This window comes from Maylandia zebra, linkage group LG20 (genome assembly GCF_041146795.1).
Source record: "Maylandia zebra isolate NMK-2024a linkage group LG20, Mzebra_GT3a, whole genome shotgun sequence".
In the NCBI taxonomy this organism is placed as follows: domain Eukaryota; kingdom Metazoa; phylum Chordata; class Actinopteri; order Cichliformes; family Cichlidae; genus Maylandia; species Maylandia zebra.
The window spans coordinates 185,633-206,543 of NC_135186.1; the positions used below are offsets into that span (position 1 = coordinate 185,633).

The 20,911-nt window shown below is 41.4% G+C and overlaps 3 protein-coding genes across 11 annotated transcripts in view; 2 read left to right on the top strand and 1 right to left on the bottom strand.

The window, feature by feature from the left end:
• Positions 1 to 240: 240 nt before the first annotated feature.
• Positions 241 to 13,586, bottom strand: LOC101472162 (transmembrane prolyl 4-hydroxylase). 2 transcript variants are annotated; one of them, XR_013094720.1, is made up of 10 exons: positions 12,844 to 13,586; positions 12,495 to 12,576; positions 8,678 to 8,874; positions 8,434 to 8,524; positions 7,346 to 7,508; positions 7,047 to 7,232; positions 6,653 to 6,743; positions 6,376 to 6,499; positions 1,887 to 2,029; positions 1,418 to 1,534 (listed from the first exon to the last, which is right to left on the bottom strand). XR_013094720.1 is itself a non-coding variant. In XM_004558899.5 (9 exons), the coding sequence occupies exons 1-9, from the start codon at positions 13,210 to 13,212 to the stop codon at positions 1,326 to 1,328; spliced, it is 1,512 nt and encodes a 503-aa protein (XP_004558956.1). In that variant the 5' UTR covers positions 13,213 to 13,586; the 3' UTR covers positions 241 to 1,325. The 2 variants fall into 2 exon arrangements, 1 of the variants encoding a protein (XP_004558956.1); XM_004558899.5 differs by lacking the exon at positions 1,887 to 2,029 and having other exon boundaries at positions 241 to 1,534.
• On the top strand, positions 10,286 to 12,249 carry LOC143414217 (secreted frizzled-related protein 5). The gene is made up of 4 exons (XM_076878111.1): positions 10,286 to 10,901; positions 11,401 to 11,576; positions 11,659 to 11,745; positions 11,852 to 12,249. Exons 1-4 carry the CDS (start codon positions 10,375 to 10,377, stop codon positions 12,169 to 12,171), a joined length of 1,110 nt encoding a protein of 369 aa, XP_076734226.1. The 5' UTR covers positions 10,286 to 10,374; the 3' UTR covers positions 12,172 to 12,249.
• LOC101472665 (cyclin-dependent kinase 17) overlaps positions 13,016 to 20,911 on the top strand; it is a 49,143-nt gene continuing 41,247 nt past the window's right edge. For 2 of the 8 annotated variants that reach the window (XM_004558901.2, XM_076878108.1), the window contains exon 1: positions 17,348 to 17,854. The gene's annotated coding sequence lies outside the window, so the exon portion shown is untranslated. Of the gene's footprint in view, positions 13,143 to 17,345; positions 17,855 to 17,877; positions 17,972 to 20,911 lie in introns of those variants that run through there. The other 6 variants (XM_004558902.5, XR_013094719.1, XM_076878107.1 and 3 more) reach the window with 6 other exon arrangements.

Here is a 20,911-nt window from a genome sequence, read left to right on the forward strand (position 1 = left end):
ATACACCCCAAAGATAAATATAGATTCAGAGATTTGTTTTTAATTTATTTTTCACATTTAGAAATATGAGCTTTAATTCATGCGAGCAAAAATTTTAATGCATGACAACTTTGAATGAAGACTGAAGATTGCTGCCGTTTTAATAAGAGGCTTGTTGGTTTTCAGTTAGTTTCGATTGGAGTTTTCTGAGACACGTACAGCACCTGTCTGCCTACAATGTGAAACCTCCATCACCCAACGTCAGTAACGCATATGCGCTGACGTCATCAGCTGGTCATCCAAAGGGACTATTGCCGACAAGTTCCCCGTGTATATCACAACTACCTCATATTCAAGTCACAGACATAACTGTACATGTTGTTGGCGACATCTAGTGGCGATTCTTTATATAACATGATGTGAGCAGTTACACAACACCACTAATATTTTTGTACCACTGTTTTGTATACTGTATTTAATGACATATCAAATACAATAAAACACAGATCCACCGCAACATCAAACTTTTATAAATATGCATTCATTTAACTTAAATCACCAGACGGTGACAATAAATAACACTGAAATAAATAGTCTCAGACAATTAAACACGCTTTGAGTTGTGAGAATAAAAACACACAAGTTGAAATACTAGAAAATCTAATTTAAATTACTCCTGAAGGACTGGCCTTGTACAGCCAGTGTGACAAGTGATCATTCTATACAGTATACAAGATTCCTGCAATCACCTTATTAAATCATGACGAAAGCTCATTTTCACTGTAAGGAAAACTGATGAACAAAATAGACATACAAGAGTTCACAGGAATTTCCCTCGGTAACACATTCACTTATGTATACTGTGATGAATATGGCTTGTAACAAAAGGCTTGAATTCCATAACAATAAATGACATAGACCTGCAAGAGGAGGAGCAGCGTAGTAAGCCTAAAAGGAAGGGAGGTAAGCAGACTTCTCTCTTAATAAACATAACTGCATCTTTTCCTGTTCACACATGGACCCCATATATAATCTATTACTCTACATTTGTAAGGCTTGATTTTCATAAAGAATGGCATTGCCTCTGTTACATTTATTTGTACTTGTTAACTGTGCTATATAAATATGCCTCCATAACTGCAAATTAAGCTCCCTAGTAAAATTCACTAAACATGCAAGACAGAGATATGTGGTGCTGTTTTGTGCAATTTTTAATCTGACTACAACATCTGGCAATGTTAAAATAAACAAACAAAAAAAACATCTGTCAGAACTCACTGGCTGCAATGACGCAAAACTGACCTAATTTTAAAATTAGAATGACTTTTCTCAATAAAAACAGCCAGCTATAGATCCTGGTGGAGGTCGCTGTGTGAGAGAGACTGATAATCCATGCCTGATTTAGCTTGATGCCTTTGAGCAACTACTCTCTGGTAGCGGGCTTGTTGCTGGTAATCTGGGTTCACATTTATCCAGCTGTTGGCCACCCACTTCACTCCACGTCTGACCGGACAGTCGCCGTGAAGGGAATACTCATCTAACTCACCCATCCAACCTGTGGAAGCCAGGAGAGAAGCAGCATTTAAGAAGAAAAAAAAGTTTTAGCAGTTACTGGAGTCTTGAAAAATACCAACAACAAGTGTGACAAACATTTAGACGTACAACTGAATGATTTACAGATTTGATGTTTGCTGCACTGTGCTGACCATTTACCACAAGTTAAATATAATCAGGTTAAAAATAAAGTACACCCCCTTTCAATTCTAAGGTTTCACATATCAAGGCATTAAAAAGTCATTAAATGAAGTAAATACAACTTCAGGTGAAGAATGACACATTACACCGTGTCAGTATTTATTTGTTATTTTTAATAAATGTTAAGCCAAAATGAGATGCAGTGCACTTACTACTTCTATAGGAATTAAGATGATAAGTAGCAGCAGCAGCCCATTGCTGCTGAACAAATTCAGTTGATTAACCATTCATCAGCGAGTGTGAGAAACTCTATAAAAGCAGACGTTTTGGCAGTTTGCTGGTCTGGAGAATTCAGCTGTGTGTTAACAAAATGCCAAAGAAGAAAGACATCAGCAATGACAGGAAGACTTATGAAGCCATTTCCAAGACAATTTAAAGTCCATCGTTCTGCAGTTAAAATAATATTATTCACAAGTGGAAAACATTTGGAACGGATATCAAAGCAATTTCACCCTTAGGTCAGACTCCACAGTAATTAGAAAAACCGCAAAAATCCCCATGAACTACATCTCAGACTCTACAGACCTCAGCTACCATGTAAAATGCTAATGTTCATGACAGTACAATTAGAAAAAGATTGAATAAGTGTGGCTTGTTTGGAAGTGTTTCTTAAGAGAGATCCTCTATGTTATACAGTGGGGCAAAAAAGTATTTAGTCAGCCACCGATTGTGCAAGTTCCCCCACTTAAAATGATGACAGAGGTCAGTAATTTGCACCAGAGGTACACTTCAACTGTGAGAGACAGAATGTGAAAATAAAAAAAATCCATGAATCCACATGGTAGGATTTGTAAAGAATTTATTGGTAAATCAGGGTGGAAAATAATAATAATAATAATAATAATAATGGATTGGATTTATATAGCGCTTTTCAAGGCACCCAAAGCGCTTTACAATGCCACTATTCATTCACTCTCACATTCACACACTGGTGGAGACAAGCTACGGTTGTAGCCACAGCTGCCCTGGGGCAGACTGACAGAAGCGAGGCTGCCATATCGCGCCATCGGCCCCTCTGGCAACACCAGTAGGCGGTAGGGTAAATTGTCTTGCCCAAGGACACAACGACCAGGACAGAGAGCCCAGGGATCGAACCGGCGACCTTCCGGTTACAGATACGCTTCCCAACCCCCTGAGCCACGGTCGCCCCTAAATAAGTATTTGGTCACCTCAAACAAGGAAAATCTCTGGCTCTCACAGACCTGTAACGTCTTCTGTAAGAAGCTTTTCTGTCCCCCACTCGTTACCTGTATGAATGGCACCTGTTTGAACTCATCATCTGTATAAAAGACACCTGTCCACAGCCTCAAACAGTCAGACTCCAAACTCCGCCATGGCCGAGACCAAAGAGCTTTCGAAGGACACCAGGAAAAGTATTGTAGACCTGCACCAGACTGGGAAGAGTGAATCTACAATAGGCAAGCAGCTTGGTGTGAAAAAATCAACTGTGGGAGCAATCATCAGAAAATGGAAGACATACAAGACCACTGATAATCTCCCTCGATCTGGGGCTCCACGCAAGATCTCATCCCGTGGGGTCAAAATGATCATGAGAACGGTGAGCAAAGATCCCAGAACCACACGGGGGGACCTGGTGAATGACCTGCAGAGAGCTGGGACCAAAGTAACAAAGGTCACCATCAGTAACACACTACAACGGCAGGGAATCAAATCCCGCAGTGCCAGACGTGTTCCGCTGCTGAAGCCAGTGCATGTCCAGGCCCGTCTGAAGTTTGCCAGAGAGCACATGGATAATACAGCACAGGATTGGGAGAATGTCATGTGGTCAGATGAAACCAAAGTAGAACTTTTTGGTATAAACTCAACTCGTCGTGTTTGGAGGAGGAAGAATACTGAGTTGCATCCCAAGAACACCATACCTACTGTGAAGCATGGGGGTGGAAACATCATGCTATGGGGCTGTTTTTCTGCCAAGGGGACAGGACGACTGATTTGCATACTACCCTGCCCCAATTTTTCTATATAAGGAAACACATTTCCCTCCAGGTGACGCAGAGAAAGTGGAAACGATGATATGGCAGGAGAGAAGCCTGCATTTGTAGAGTAAAAATAAGGAGAAAGTCATTCTATAATAGTGTCTGAAGTTCAAGGAGGAAACCAGAAAAGGAACAGGTTTCTGAAGTATTTCCACAGGAGTGACAATTGTTCAAATAAATAGATGAATAGCGACACTCAGGCTGAAATAACAGGAGTGCTGAATATGATTTGCCCCGAGACAGACACCGTGGTTCAAGTAAAAAAACAAAAACAAACAAACTTTGGGATCAAAAGTGATATGAACAAGACGACACGAAAAAAAGAAAAACTAGTGGAGGCCAAGGTCCATATAGCCTAATCTACTGTCTACACGTTAGAAACTCAATGCAATAAAAAAGAAAGAAAAAGAATCCAGATTCCATAACAATTTTGAGTATTCTGATTACTTACGGTAGTTTTAACACCGTAAATATTAACTGAAAAGCAACAATTTTTATCATTATTTTTAGCAGTAGCATTCAGTTCAAAGATTTTTTTAATTGGCAAGGCAGCCAGGCTGTGATTTGTTCATACACATGGCCAGAAGGACTTCTAAATTTGTTCCTAAAGAACAAATTCAGGTACGAAACTATTGATCAATTACAGATTTTTCTGTTTGTTCATAAGCACTGATAGTAAATTAGGGCCAATGATCCCAACACCGCAGCAAATCAACAACAGAATGGTTGAAAAAGAAATAAGTAAAGGTGCTGCTATGGCCCAGTTAAAGAACAGACCTCAACCTGACTGAGATGTTGTGGCAGAAACTCAAGAGGGCTGTGCATGAATGGATAACTGCAAACCTCAAATAAATGAAGCAAAGCTGTAAAGATGCACGAGCCAAAATATCTTCCATAGAGACATATGAAGTCACAGACTCGTACAGAAAACACTGACCTCAAGTGACTGCTTCTAAAGATGGTTATACAAGCCATTTAATCATGGGGTATATGTTTTTCATACACTGACTCTGCTGTTTGGCTTAGTGCTTTTAAAAAATAATGACTGTGTAAAATGTCGTGTGATCATGTTCATCTGAGGTTGCAGTTACCTGACTGAAGATTGTGGACTGATATGGAAAACCTTAGAATTGAAAGAGGACACATTTTCCTTTTACCAGTGTGGAGATACAGAAATTCTTTTATTGCTGCCATATAATCTGCATCATTATAACTGCATTAATAACATTCTTTACAGCATTAGTTCACCTAATAATATTTCTCACAGTCTTGATACTGCATTACAGTTGTTTATTGAAGATGTCCATTTGAGGATCCTTCCGTTATGTTAACCTTTATTAAAAGTACGGTTAGAAGTATTTTATACACATTGCCTATCTGTGCCTATTTTGAGTTGATGTTCAGTTCATTAAGGGTTTTAAGCTTCACTGGCGTGACTGTCCAGGTGATCCATGCTGAGGGAAACTAGAACATAGAAGGATAACTGCAATGCATGCTTACAGTACATATAATACATATAATCTAGGAATAGGCCTGAGCAGAGGCCCAAATGTTTCCAGCTTCTTGTTGCAAACCTGTTGCATTTTATTCTACTTGGTAACAGATGAGCAGAGTCAAGAATTAGCCTCAGAGACCCTGAGGGCTTAAGATTATTACCTTGTATGGAAGGTGTTATCAAAATGGGGCGATCGTGGCTCAAGAGTTGGGAGGTCGCCTTGTAATCGGAAGGTTGCCGGTTCGAGCCCCGGCTTGGACAGTCTCGGTCGTTGTGTCCTTGGGCAAGACACTTCACCCGTTGCCTACTGGTGGTGGTCAGAGGGCCCGGTGGCGCCAGTGTCAGGCAGCCTCGCCTCTGTCAGTGCGCCCCAGGGTGGCTGTGGCTACAATGTAGCTGCCATCACCAGTGTGTGAATGTGTGTGTGAGTGGGTGGATGACTGGATATGTAAAGCGCTTTGGGGTCCTTAGGGACTAGTAAAGCGCTATATAAATACAGGCCATTTACCATTTACCATGAGAAGTTCTATGTCTGTTTATAGCTATTAAAGATGTACAGAGATGTACGATTAACTGTGACTAAGGTCTGGAACCTATTTTAATCTGTCATTGACGGCATGGGGGGGCGTGTACCCCACTGCTGTCCACAAGTGTCCACAACACGTATTTTGGTCAGAAGACATATGTTGATGTTTTCTCCTGGCTGTTAATAAACTCAACGTTTGATTGCACTTTTCTGGGGCCTCTGTGGTTTGTGACACTGCTCTACATTGATCGATTTCGCGACACCAGGACTTTTTTTTAATCATACAATATGTTGTTAAGTTATCGAGATGTTTTCATTGCTGAACCCCTGCTTTTAAACCTAGTTATTTGTGTCATGGATGTGGCGAGCTCTGAGGTTACATGAATACTAATGTCACACTGAATGATTTGTGATCCTGTTCTTCAAATGATTCAGTAGTAAATGAGCTTTTGTGCTTTACAAAGAATTTTCCTGCCACTCATTCAGATGTACAGAGATTATTTTGTCACAATTCAATAAGACTGAAATAAAACTATTAAATAGCAGACAGACAAAATTAGCATACTGGACTGCTTACTGGCTTTGTGTGTGCAATAAATATAGCTAAAATCTTCTATTCTTACCTCTACCATCAGAGAGATGGTTGTACCACAGGAGAACTGTCCCAGCAGTAGGTTTAATTCTCAAATTCCCTCTGCTACACGTCTCCTGGGTGTCTGTTAAATCAACTCCATCCTGGACAAGTGCCTAGGACATGAGAAAAAAAACTGTAAACAGCTTTTGTCTAATAAGTCTAGTAAGTGTCAGATTTCTTTCCATGGCTCATCATCTCTCTGAATTATCATATGTAGGTTTTAAACACAGTGGAGAAAGTAAGGTACAATATGAAGGGACACTCACCTGCTCCTCATAGGTGCGATTGTCTGCCACAGGAAAGGTGGATTCACCACCTTCTTCTACAGAGGTGAGGTAGAATAAAACTGTAAGATACCTGGAATAAAATAAGAAAGGAAGCAATAAATGGAGATGCAAAAAATGGGGCAAAAAAAGGGGTTTCCTCCCTATGAAAGGGGACATTGTTCTGTTACACAAATACAATTAAAGTGCCTGACAACAACCTGTTAACTCATTCACTGCCATTGACGTCTATAGCCGTCAATTGCAGTGAATGAGTCAATGGGTTTAACTCATTCACTGCCAATGGCTGGCAGTGAATGAGTTAATAAAAGTGAATTTTAAAAGTACTTTCTAGAAAAAAAAAGTTACATTATATTACAACAGAAGAGATGCATACCGGCAAGGGACCTCGGTGAGAGCAGATGTGTTTCCTGCCAATCGTGTATGCGCACAAGTTGTCTCTGAGTTGGAAGGGCTGCTGTCATAGTGTGAATTACTAAAGTCTCCATGTTCATAGCGAATGACCTGCAGTGGTTCGCTCAATTCAACTAATGCAGAGAGCAGACGTGTCAGACTGGTTACTCTGTGTAAAAGTAAAAGAAAAATTTAAAAAACAATAACACATCGTAAGACTTCAGATACAGGAGTGTGAATGAATAACGCCACAATAAAGCGCGCGTGTGTGTGGATAGTGACCTGTTCCTGAGTGTGCGCAGCACACGGTGAGATCCTGGGCCTTGGAAAAGCCAGGTATGCTTGCTCCTTTGTTTGAACTGACTATGAAGCTTCCCACTTTTCTCTTGTCCTGGATGCTGGGATACATCATAAACATGCCTAAAATCCCCCAATGTCAGCATCCCTGCCAGACATACACATAAGTAAGAAGAAACCAGTCTTTCAGTTAAGCAGTGTCATGATTTCAGTTTCAGTATGATTTATGTTTGAATTCTACTAGAGGAAACGGTAAACTATAACAGCCTCCATTCTTTCTTTTCTTCAATTCCTTTTGCCTCTATCTGTAAAAATATGCTTTTACTCTCAGCAAAAATGATTGTCTGGTCCCCATCAGTTCCCCTGGGAGACAGTGTCCCAGCCACAACAATAGCTCCAGGGTGCCAGAGGAGAGATGGCCAGGGAAGGGGGGTGGGTTGGTAAACCAAAAAGTGTGGAGGAGGGAGATGGGGGGATACAGGGTATCCGGGGGAAAATTAAGAAAAGGGGTTGGAGAATAATTGGTTTTTAATGAGATGGGACGAGGCACATCCGGACTGGGACGTGTAGAACGCCTGGCACAATGCTATCAGGTCAAAAGGGTGTCACTCTTCTTCCTGCCTTGCCACTCACAGACTCGCACGCAATCACAGCCACCAGTGAGCAGTTAACTCCATTCTTACCAGTACACAGCCACTGCAGAAGCACTCACACACAACTGAAGGAGACTAGCCTAGTATTTACACACTTGAATTTGACCTGCACTTATTTACTGAGTATGTGACAAGTTTGCTGAAAGCAGGTGGAGACCAATTGCGACTAGCTAAAAAAAAAGAATAGCATGTTTTGACATTAAGTATTTTAGGGACACAGGTTTCGAAAAGCCCAATCAGAATTGAAATTTTTTTTTTTCAAATAACAAAGGTACAACATGGTGGAATAAACAGGAATCGATTAGGTTATAAACAGTATCTTCCAAATTAATTTTAGTTACATCTTCATCCAATTATGCTTTTCTAAATAGAGTCACTCAGGACAGAAGAGATGCATGTTTGAACTACATGAGCACGGACCTGTTGGGCAGGATTCCAGACCGGTCAGTATCTGCCGTAGATTGTCGGGACTCAACCAAGTTCCATCTTGAGAATGTGAATGACTCACAATCTAGAGGAAAGACCAGAGTGTTTTTCTGATCTCAGCAGAAAGCAAAACATGTTCTGACAGTTCATCTAATTTTACATTACATAGAAAATGACTTTTTCTGGAAATCAATTTTCCTCCTGCAACTGCAGATGCATAATGTTTCTCTCTCATCACCTCCTGCTTCTGAAGCAGCCCATCTTGGTTCAGGTCCAATAGGCTGAAGACCTCTTCTGTGCTGAGTGAAAGCAGGGGCTGGTTTGACTCCTCTTGTTCCTGGCTGGATGCTGTTGCCTGGCTGTCCATTAAGCCCTTGAGCTGAGCCAGCTGCACCACCACACGGCACTCCTCCTCAGACAGGAAGCCAGGGATCTCTGACAGGAACATAAAGACAGTAGTAGCAGATGTTATGATCCATTGGAGCCTTTGGCACATGTGACTCCATACTGCATGAAATACCAATTTATTTCACATTATCTAATACACAAAGCCATGTGACTGTCCATTACAAACTTTATGGGAAATCTAAAATTTCCCAGCTTACAGAATGAGAATAATGTAAGCTTCTCCCCAGTCCTCACTTCCATATAGACAATTAGAATAAATCATACATATTCCTATTTTTTAAGTTCATTTTTTATATTATTTTACACCTTTTATTTTGACTCTTTGAATCTTATGTCTCTAATGATGTGTGAGTTCATTCTACATTAGGGTGATGCCAACTTTAACAACAAACTGCCTTACAGTATTTAAAATGGATGTTTTTCAACAACAAAAGGAGGTTCCTACTTCTCCTCTTTGGCTCCTAAATATTTCTTTCAGCAAGTCTACCTGTGTTTTCCCCCAAAATATGTTACACCGACAAAAAACTAAGTATTCTTAAATTAGATACAATATAAAGGCAAACATTACAAACGTGATTTCCTATAATTCATCCATGCCTTCAGTCATTTTCCATCCTAATAAAAGGCTTCCGGCAGGTCTGGCGCTTGTACAGTAGGGGCCTTGTTTGTCACCCGTGCCTTTTACACTGCACCCTTGGTTAACCCCCAGTCCAGTCAAGCCTCATTAATTGTGACAACTGATATGAATGAAGGGGGACTGAGCCTTCCTCTTCTCCCTCCCACCGCTGTCTCTCTTTCTCCCCCGGAAAGGAAGTGACCTGCTTGTCTGAACAGGAATCAGGCCACGGCTGCACAGCAGGACAACGCCAATTTTATTTGCATCCTGCGCAAATGTTTAAACAAAATGCAAAAGCATGCACTTTACTATCTGCACATGGGTCTCAGATGTTCTCTCGTTTCAGAATAATATCTGATGAACTTCTCTTGAACATTTCTTTGTGGAAAGTTACCCCCTCCTGTGGGCAGTAACAATCTCTTTACTATTAAGAACAATATCGGTTTCTAATGAGAAAGAAGTATTTATAATTTTAAAAAAAAAGATGCATAAATAATGCATAAACAAAGACAACAGAGGGAAACAAGGTAGTTAAGTGTGGGTTGACCGAAAATGTGGGTTGGAAAGAAGTGACGAGTTTCACTACTATCAGGGTCTGCATCTGCCTTAATGTATGCAAATGCCAAATGATTAACCTGGCTCTACAATACACATTTATATCTGCTGATCCATGTAAGTGCATCCATGTTTCTCTTTTAATATGCACTCTTCTCCTTTTCCTAATTCTCTACACCACCCCTTACCCCCTTCCTGTGCAGATCTGCTCACCACCCACTATAAATACACCTATTTGGCCATCCTCTCCATCACTTTCACACAGCGATCATCGATTACTCAAAAGAGACACTTGAGGATTTCTTCTACTTTTTGCCTTCTGAGCAGAAGAGCTCTGTCCTCATTAAATATCCAGAATGTCCTCCCATTCATCCTCCCTGCTATTCATCCTTCTGCTTGCTGGGCCTATTAATCTGTTAGCGGTGAGTCCCGGGAGAGTAAGTACAGGGATGGAGGAACAAGTGAGGACAGAGGGTAAGGTTGGATCTGGGGTAAAGAACAAGGGACACAGGGCAAGTATTGTGGACAACAGTGAAACTGGATTTGGAGATACCAGTGTTTCTAAACCAAGAGTTTTTCCAGGAGGGGATAGCGAAGTTCTAGGAGAGCCTGGTATTAGTAACTTCAAGTCCACACTTTCTATCAGCGAAGACGAACTATGGGAACCCAGCAGCTCCTCTCGCTGTGTCTCTATCCCATCAGGCATGGCCCTGTGCCAAAATATTGGCTATAACACCATGAGGATGCCCAACCTGCTGGGCCACGAGACTCCTGCTGAGGCTGTGCAGCAGAGCGCCAGCTGGTTGCCACTCCTTGCCAGAGAGTGCCACCCTGATGCCCGCATCTTCCTCTGCTCTCTCTTTGCTCCCATCTGTCTTGACAGGTAAGTTGTTATGTATCTTTTGTACTAGAATTTTTTTCATATTAATCTGACTTTTTATAGGAACCGTTATATCCCATGTTTTTGTTTAGAAATGGAGTGGATAGTGTAATACTGGAGGAGTCATAATTGCTGAAAGCACAAGATAACCACAAGTAGCTACAGACTTATTAACAGAAAAAAAATTCCAAAATGCTAGGTTAATGAAAATGTTGTTTAGGAGCACAGTCATCAAGGGATAACGCTTTTGACAACTATGCAAACTGTGCAGCAGTCTCAGCGGGAAAGCCCTGATTTCACAGAGAATCCAGGCCACCAGAAAAACCCTAAATCTCCTCTTTATCACATTAGCAGTCTGTGTGCAGTCTAGGTGTGAGGAACAAAAAAACAAGGACCAAATCTCTTTTAATCAAGTGTTGTGTTGTCCAGCACTGTGGTATTGATTTCAACCCATCATCTACTAATTGCTGCCCATCTTCCCTCTCCATCTCTTCTTCATCAGATTTATCTCACCCTGCAGAAGCTTGTGTGAATCCGTACAGGACAGCTGTGCACCGATCATGAGTTGCTATGGCTACCCATGGCCCGAAATTCTGCGGTGCGACCAGTATCCCGCGGACCATCTCATGTGTATCTCGTCCATCACTAACACCACCGCTGACACAGCAGGGCGTAGAGGTGAGAAACTGGCTACGCAGACACACCTGCTGACGCTGACTTTACTCAACAAGTGATTCAATTAGTGGTTTAACTATTTCAGCACCACAGGCGAGCTGTCGGGACTGTGAGCTGGAAGAGGCCTCCTCATCAAATGATTTACTTGAGACTTTTTGTAGGAGTGATTTTGGTGAGTTTCAATAAATATTTTTTGATTTTATAATTATCACACACATGTAAGGTTTGATAAACAGTAAATGTGACTAAGGACTTGTGCTTATCTGCCATCTTCCCAGTCGTGAAACTACGACTGACAAGGCTCAAATACAGCCCAGTCAGTCTATCTCTGTTCTCACTGGCTAGTAAACTGGACGTCCTGAAGCAGGGACCCTTGCTAGGTGGTCAGCTGCGCTCGCGCATCGAGCTGTGGCTGGAAAGAGATGCCACCTGCGTGAGGAACATGACACGCCAACACCCACGAGGCGGCACCTTTCTTGTGACAGGAACAGTGCACGGGGAGCGCCTGGTGGTCAACAAAGCTTTCACCTGGCAGAAACAAGACAAGAACCTGACGGCAGCTGCACGCAAGTGGAAACAATATCGATGCAGAAACTAGGATTATATGTTTAGGTAGAAAAAGTCGAACTGAAACAAGCACTAAACAGCTGTGGTTAGGGGATAATGTTTAATCATAAGCCTGTAAATAAACCTTTTCTTGTTTCATTTGTTGTTTTGTTGGGCTTTTTTCCAAATCATATCCAAACTATTGGTTGAGGAAAAGTTACCAGACAGTAAGATGGTCACAACTACAGTGCTCAATCAATATCAGCACCGTGCCAGTCAGGCAGAGTAGTTCAAAGAAATAAAAGATGTTAAATAGAAAATTTACAGAGTTTTTTTTAAGTTTCTTTATACCTGGTCTTTATTTGCAAGCCTTACCAAACAGCAATGGTTTCAGACTAAGCGTCTTCATTTCATGTGTTTTGTCTGGGACAAGAGACACCCTCTGAACATGTCCAACCTGCAGACGCACAAAACACATAATCAGAATCAGCTTTATTGGCCAAGTATACAATGGCTAACACATACAATGGTTTTTGCTATAGCACTTCCATGTCACACCAATTACTTTACATGTTTAAATACTTCAGGTTGGTCAAATGTAGTTGAAACTGTTTTAACTAGAAAGAAATGCTGACTTAACTTTACAGGAAGTAATGTATATGGGAGCAATAACCTTTGAGTCGAAATGTCAAACTATCATACCGATACAGTCCCCGTTTCTTACCCGTATTCCCTCAATGCGAGGGAGACTGAAGCTTTGACTGTAATCCTCCACATGCAGCTCTCTGGAGGACGGGGCAGGATGGGGTAGACTCTTCCCATTATCGCTGTCAGCAGCTGAGGACCCTCCGTCTCCACTCACAAGATCCCCAGGCCCGTTGTTGTAGTGCACGTAGAGCAGCAGGGCGATAACATTTAGGATGTAAACATGAAAGAAGACCATGACCACGACGAAATAAGCCCGAGAGCAGACATTACTCCTCTGGATGTGTAGACGAGTGGAGCGAAACGGGGAATTGAAAGGTAAAGATGAAGGTTCGTCATTGTCGTCAAATTCGTTCTGCTCTTTTAGATATTCCTGAGCGGCTTCCATGTTGTTATTATAATTATTATTGCACCAACTGAAAGCTGGATATAAATATGGATAACTATTGGGTAAAGTTATAGCAAAAGTCAAAAGGTTTGGTTTGTCAGATGGCTCGACGTTAGTAAACCTCAACTAGCTAGCTACCTATGTAGCAAACTCGGCGGAAAACCTCTGACCGTTTCGAGAAAAATAAACCTTGTCGTCTCTGCCGCTTTCAGTCAAAGAAGTCAGACAGCTTCGCGCAAAAAAGCAGGTATGCCCACAGCCGTGTACTTTGTTTAATATATAATTCATCATTAACTGACGTAAACCTAATCCCCCTTTAGCTAACAGATGCGCTGCCCCTGACAACCTGCCTAACAACAGGACGGACAAGCCAAAGAGTCACGATGGAGCAGGTCGTCGTTTCGGAAGTCTTGGTAAATTCATAGCGGCCTCTAATGGCGCACAGCCGAACAAAAAGAGCTTGTATTTAATTATTCGTTTTAAATGATTTTCGACTTTTCTCTAAGCTTTGCTGAACTACTTTGGTGCCCGTGATTTTACTTCTTCAGGCTCCACGCAGTTGACCGTCTGAGAGGTTTAGAGAGGAACTGCCTGGTGCAACAACTCTTAGCCTCCTAAGACCCGAACTTATCCACGACATGCATTTTTAATTTCTCTTTGATATTTGGGCATATTGGGGCCCGATGAATGTAAAAACAAAGAATTACCAGATTTTTTTTTTTACCTTATTTTTGTTTTTAAGAAAAATGAGAGCCACAAATGACAATATTCATTTAAAATTTTGATAAAACAGTAGCAGTATAATGTCCTCGTAAGTGGATATCAGGCCCATGTAGAGCAAAATTGAGTATTTTGGTCTAAATAACCCAAAATGTGATGTCCACATATGTGGACCGCAGGTCCTAGGAGGTTAAAGAGTGACTGCAGTAATTTTGTTAAGTTTAATACTGCCCCGTTTACGTTTTATTACCCTAAAAGCTGTAAAATGTTAATATGTAGTAGTCAAATCAGCATTCTGGGAGAAAACAAAGTGTTCCCTCTAAAGTGTATCTGAAGTAAGCTAAAATTTACTCTTCAGGTTATTTGTGTCAAACTCCTGGTAAAGTGTCTTGCTAAACAACAACCACATTTGTTGGACAGTTATTTTAAAGCATTATCTAACTTTGCTTTAATTTTAATTATTACTGGAACATAACTACAATTATATTAATAACCAGATGCATTATTCAAAGTCAAAAACTGCTTAAAAAGTTTTATAACTTTTTCCCCAAACAGTATTTTAATAATCATTCCTCCCATTTTGCTTCTAACATTTTTCATTATATGAAATTCATAGATTTGATTCCATCGATTTTTGAGTATTACTCGTCTATTCTATAATGTCTATAATGTCAGAGGGATGCAGCAGTCTCAAAATTGCAAAGCTCCTGAAGCGTGATCATCGAACAATCAAGCGTTTCATTCAAAATAGTCAACAGGGTCGCAAGAAGCGTGTGGAAAAACCAAGGCGCAAAATAACTGCCCATGAACTGAGAAAAGTCAAGCGTGCAGCTGCCAAGATGCCACTTGCCACCAGTTTGGCCATATTTCAGAGCTGCAACATCACTGGAGTGCCCAAAAGCACAAGGTGTGCAATACTCAGAGACATGGCCAAGGTAAGAAAGGCTGAAAGACGACCACCACTGAACAAGACACACAAGCTGAAACGTCAAGACTGGGCCAAGAAATATCTCAAGACTGGTTTTTCTAAGGTTTTATGGACTGATGAAATGAGAGTGAGTCTTGATGGGCCAGATGGATGGGCCCGTGGCTGGATTGGTAAAGGACAGAGAGCTCCAGTCCGACGCCAGCAAGGTGGAGGTGGAGTACTGGTTTGGGCTGGTATCATCAAAGATGAGCTTGTGGGGCCTTTTCGGGTTGAGGATGGAGTCAAGCTCAACTCCCAGTCCTACTGCCAGTTTCTGGAAGACACCTTCTTCAAGCAGTGGTACAGGAAGAAGTCTGCATCCTTCAAGAAAAACATGATTTTCATGCAGGACAATGCTCCATCACACGCGTCCAAGTACTCCACAGTGTGGCTGCAAGAAAGGGTATAAAAGAAGAAAAACTAATGACATGGCCTCCTTGTTCACCTGATCTGAACCCCATTGAGAACCTGTGGTCCATCATCAAATGTGAGATTTACAAGGAGGGAAAACAGTACACCTCTCTGAACAGTGTCTGGGAGGCTGTGGTTGCTGCTGCACGCAATGTTGATGGTGAACAGATCAAAACACTGACAGAATCCATGGATGGCAGGCTTTTGAGTGTCCTTGCAAAGAAAGGTGGCTATATTGGTCGCTGATTTGTTTTTGTTTTGTTTTTGAATGTCAGAAATGTATATTTGTGAATGTGGAGATGTTATATTGGTGTCACTGGTAAAAATAAATAATTGAAATGGGTATATATTTGTTTTTTGTTAAGTTGCCTAATAATTATGCACAGTAATAGTCACCTGCACACACAGATATCCCCCTAAAATAGCTAAAACTAAAAACTAACTAAAAACTACTTCCAAAAACATTCAGCTTTGATATTAATGAGTTTTTTGGGTTCATTGAGAACATGGTTGTTGTTCAATAATAACATTATTCCTCAAAAATACAACTTGCCTAATAATTCTGCACTCCCTGTACAGTTTTTCGAATGTATAGCTATCATTTCTGTTTAATAAAAAAAAAATCATCATATGATGATGTGGGGCTAATGAGATTGTACTCTTCTGTCTGCTCAAGAGTGTTTTGTAATTTGATAAGCAATGCAGACATTTATTGTATTATGCTGTAAAATTTGTTAAGTTTATTTAAGAGTGGTGAGCCTGAGATGGTTTGGATATGTCTAGAGGAGGGAGAGTGGATTTGTTGGGCAAAGAATGTTGAAGATGGAGCTGCCAGGCAGGAGGAAGAGGAAGACCTTTGTGGATGCAGTGAAAGAGGGCATGCAGAGGTGTGACAGACTAGGATGCTAGTGATAGAGTGAGAAGGAGGCAGATGATATGTTTTGGGGACCCCTAAAGGGAGCAGCTGGAAAATAAAAGGAAGATGGTTGTTATGTGAGAACATATTTATTATAAAGTGTAAAATATGTAACTGCCATTTACGTCTGCTCTATTGTTTGTGGCATTTTCTTATGGCAGATGAATTTAATGGATAGAGTGTGTATGGTTTGGAAATGTACAGGGAGCATTTCATGTGTCTTTGTTGATGTTAATAAGAAAAAATTTCTATGGCATATCTGGAATTATTTTACTTGATCGTTATTATGATTTGTGTACTTTCGTTTTTTTAATGCTTCCTACATTCATATTCAAATGTGTTTATTATTTAATTTTATTTCAAAATATATGCTTACTGTAGTTGCTTATCTTGTTGCAATAAGTTGCGCAGAGTTTAGGCAATGTTCTGGTGCAGTTTTAGAAGCCAGACACAATGTTTTTCTCCTTCTATGCGTGCTAAGTGTACAGGGACTACTTTAAACAGTCCCTGCAGAATTTGTCTTATACGTGAATGCAGGCTTCTGCTTCTTGCTTTAGCCACGTGGTGGCGATGAAGTTCAGCAGGCAGAGTTATCCCCATCAACTGTTTGCTGTGTCATCTATGATTTCCCACGCAATTGGTGGGGAATCCAGGTGATCCCCTCTAAAAACAAAGGGATCACCTGTAATAACGTATTGTTTTTTTAATGATTGTCTTCAAAAACATGCGAAGCTGTTCAAGTATGTTCTAAAGTAGCCACGTTACAAGGAGAACAAAGCTGATAATGTTAATAAGGTCATTACTGCATGAAACGGGGCTTTTAAGGAGTGTAATTAAACTCATCCACACCAGCACAAATAACAAACAAACCAAAAAACCAAAAAATAAAAAATCCCTGCCGAATAAAATCAGTCTTAATTTAGCCTTCGCGATTATGGATCTTCGGGAGTGTTTGTTTGATGCTGGCAAGCGAAACCTGGCAGTAATTCCTTGATGTGGATGCCAACTATGCAGGGGTGGATCATTCTGCTGAATTTCCATAATATCTATGCATTATTCACTGGGAATTTTCTCTGAGGTGCATATTTAGATGGGAATGGGGTTTGGATAATGAAAGCTAATTTCCCCGGTGACGGTGCTACCCCGAATTAATCTATCTGACCTCCCCCTTTTTCCTGAGAAAGACACTGTTAAGAGTTGGTGGTTTTGGGGGTGGATGTTGAAAGGCTCCGATACGCACACGTTCACAGTGTATCTCACACACGCACATCCCTTGCGTTGTTTTCCGGGATCACGCCACTGCTTCCACTTGGGATCTACACAGCAGCAGCAGCAGCAGCGACATGGCTGATCATCACCGGACGGGACGGTGCAGTTTGTGAGCGAAAGTTAACGCGAAAAATGAAATACAGCGGACCAGCTATGTAGTCATCCAAGCGACCGGACACTGCGACACACCGTACGGCGCTCCGATGCAAATTATTTGAAGGATTGGAGGCGATCTGGTGTATTTTTTTTTTGCAGCAAAGTAGTTGGAGGAACTTGTCGCAGTGGCTTCATCCCAACGTGCTGCCTGGATTACCATACAGAAGTGGAACAATAGTCTCCTGCAGCAGAAACACTAGCAGGTCAGTGGCAGCGGTTCCCGTTTGTTTGTTTATATTCGGTCGTGTCGTCGTTCTGGCTGTGTTATAATAACCAGCATCGATACCCAACCACGGGTGTCCGATCACCTGACGTTCCAGGTAGGCTTATTTTTCGAGTCGTTAAACAAAGATGCCGTTTATAAGTTGGCGTGACCGGGGTCAGATTGCGCGTCTGTGTGGAAGTGCTGTAGACAGATCACTGCAGAAAACTGAATCGCAGTAGCAGATAAAGCCGATAAATGGCGACACGGGCACCAAAGTCCAATCCAAATTTAAGTCCCTTGGGCAATAGAGCCTAAAGTGTGAAACCATTTCGGCGCCCTACGCCGTTCAAATAGAAACTTAAAGGTCAGGATAGCGTCAAAGATGACCCCAGCCCCCCTTTCCTTTGAGTTTCTGAGCTTGCTTGGCGGATGTTTAACTTTTCTTTGCCCTGCTGGATTCTCCTCCTACCGGATACTCGCGTCAGGAAAACACGGGGAGAGAGGAACTGGCCGAAAGTGTAAAAGGCCTGGAAGGTGGAGGAATCTCCCAGCCAGGCCCGAGCCGGAGCGCCACCGTGTATGTTTGGTGTGTTTGCTGTACGTGGTGCTGTGTGGGGGCTGCTTTGTGCTGTTCACTTGTGTGCGCCCTGCCCGCAGTCACGTCGAGACTGTACGGGATATCTCGCCCGTATATGTGACAGTCCAGAGAGAGTGTGCTGCGGTCCTGCAGTGCTGTCGATAACCTCGTGGATGTTCGCCATAAACCCACACCGCACACGCTGAACAATTAACGTCACTGGCGAACGCAGGGCTCCACATTATTTCCTTAAAGTGTGCTGGGAGTATCACTGTGCGCTAAATAATTTATGGACATCTCAAAGTGGGAAGTCCAGATTGAACACTGCGCGCATCCGTTACTTCTGTTGCCCTTGCAATGCACCCCGAATAAAATAAAATGACACTAATAATCCACGAACAGTAATAATGCGTGATGATCTTGAATATGTATTTTAATTTGTGGTCATGAGTTCCTGACCCTTCTACTCTTCCTTTTTCTTTGGCAAAGAGCTCTTTATTTCAAAGTGGGGATGTATTGCCAGGAAATCACTTCGTTACACAGTAGGAAGAATTTTCTTGAATGTTGTTCATTTTTATAATCGAATAAGGTAGTTTATATTCAGAACAGTGTATTCTTGTTATTATTACTATTGTTGTTGTTGTTGTTGTTGTTACATAATGATAACGTTTTGGATGGAAAGTTATTCAGTAGTTAAACTGTGCCAACTTTCCATAGATGACAGTATTGTAATGTAGTGTTCTCCCAATGTTCCCAAATGAGCTTTTCGGATCTACTTCTGTGTATAGGCCTGCATCTATGTTATTGTACCATGATGTTATCATAATATTGTTATGTCTGAAGAGATAAGTAAGATTAAAAGTTATATATTTGCCATTTATGTATCTAAAGTCCCTTTGTATTAATATCGTGATAATGATAACAGTCACACTGCAAAGGCTGAAATGAACATGTACTAATCTTTCTGTACTTTCTCTGATCCTCATGAGCCAGATCTGCCAACAATCATACAGTCACACTTTCTTCTCCTCTCATGGCACACAATGACATTCTAGATCTTTTGCTCAGTCTTTTCCAATATGTTTTATTTGTTATTTTGTTGTGCTTGTTCATTCAACTTCTTTCCATATATTATTCTCTTAATCTGTCTCCGGAGATTCAGATTTAGTGATGGGATGCAGACAAGAAGCCCTTGGGTTTATAATGAGAAGGGACTATTGTCTGGGTGGATGTGTGTCGGATTCTGTAGTTGGGCAGATTTGTGCGTTACTCATGCATCCCCAGGCTGCTGTGCAAAAGCAATGTTGTGGCATTGGAGTGGCACTGAGTGCCTGTTCCACTCTGCCACATTGCATGTGTGTGCATGCATGCGTATGATTCATGTGTCATTGAATTTCAGAGTAACGCTTGTTTATTTCTAATGAAAAGAAAAAGAAAAATAGGTGCTGGATGTAAGACAATATGGCTGAAGAAAATGGAGACCATGGTCACACAAACAGCTGAAATACTCTGTGTGTGTGCATGTGTGTTTTATGAATGCATCGGACAGCTTGTGTGTATATTACACATTCATTGTGCAGGCATCGGCCCCGTGGTCCATTCATTACTTTTCCTCTGAAGAAGTCATAATTGGCATAATCCTAGAGCCAAGTTGGATGAATGATGCTCCGTTATGCTCTCATCCCAAGAAGTTTGGCAGGAAGTTTCTGAAGCTGACACTGGCATGTTTGGGTGTCAGTACTGAGAGATGCGAATTTTGAATTATCAGCTTCTTTTTTTTTTGCCTCTTTCTCTCTCGCTTTTCCTTTTCTCTTTACCTCATAGACAGAAACTGCGGTTCCAGTCTGGGCCTGTAACCTAGCAACCCAAATGGTGTGTCTTGAATAAATCAGACTGTTCCTCTTCTTTCCTCCTCAGGAGTCTTTTAGTTCACCTCCAGGCTACAATATCCATGCAACCACCCCACACATGCATGTGAAAACACAGTGTGGTAGAAAGTCAGAGGTTTTATCTTTTTCCTGCTTTATATCAATTACTCCGTTGACCTTTGATCTCTTGTGTTGTTTTATTACACAGCCCTTCTTAATGCATATGAGTTTATGCTCTGTATTGCTTTCAGAGCTAAAACACCAGTGCTTGTTATGCTTTTGAATGTCCTAGAGAATGAGTGTAGCCTTTGTCATCTGGAGTGCGTCCCTCCATTAAGTGGGAGTTATGCATAGCAGAGTTATTTGTGGTTTGCCAGGTGTCCGTCTGCACATGCTGCAGCATGGAGCCACATGTCCTATCTCATTCACTGATGGGGCTCTGCCAACTTCGTCACACTCGCAGCTCCATCTGCATCACACAAGACTCAAAATTGAGTGCACAGTCAATTTGATTCTTGACCATCACTGTTGCACTTAAACGCTCCGGAACATCTGAACACATCTTATATTGTCATTAAGAATAAAATGTGGTATAGCCTTAGCTTCATAG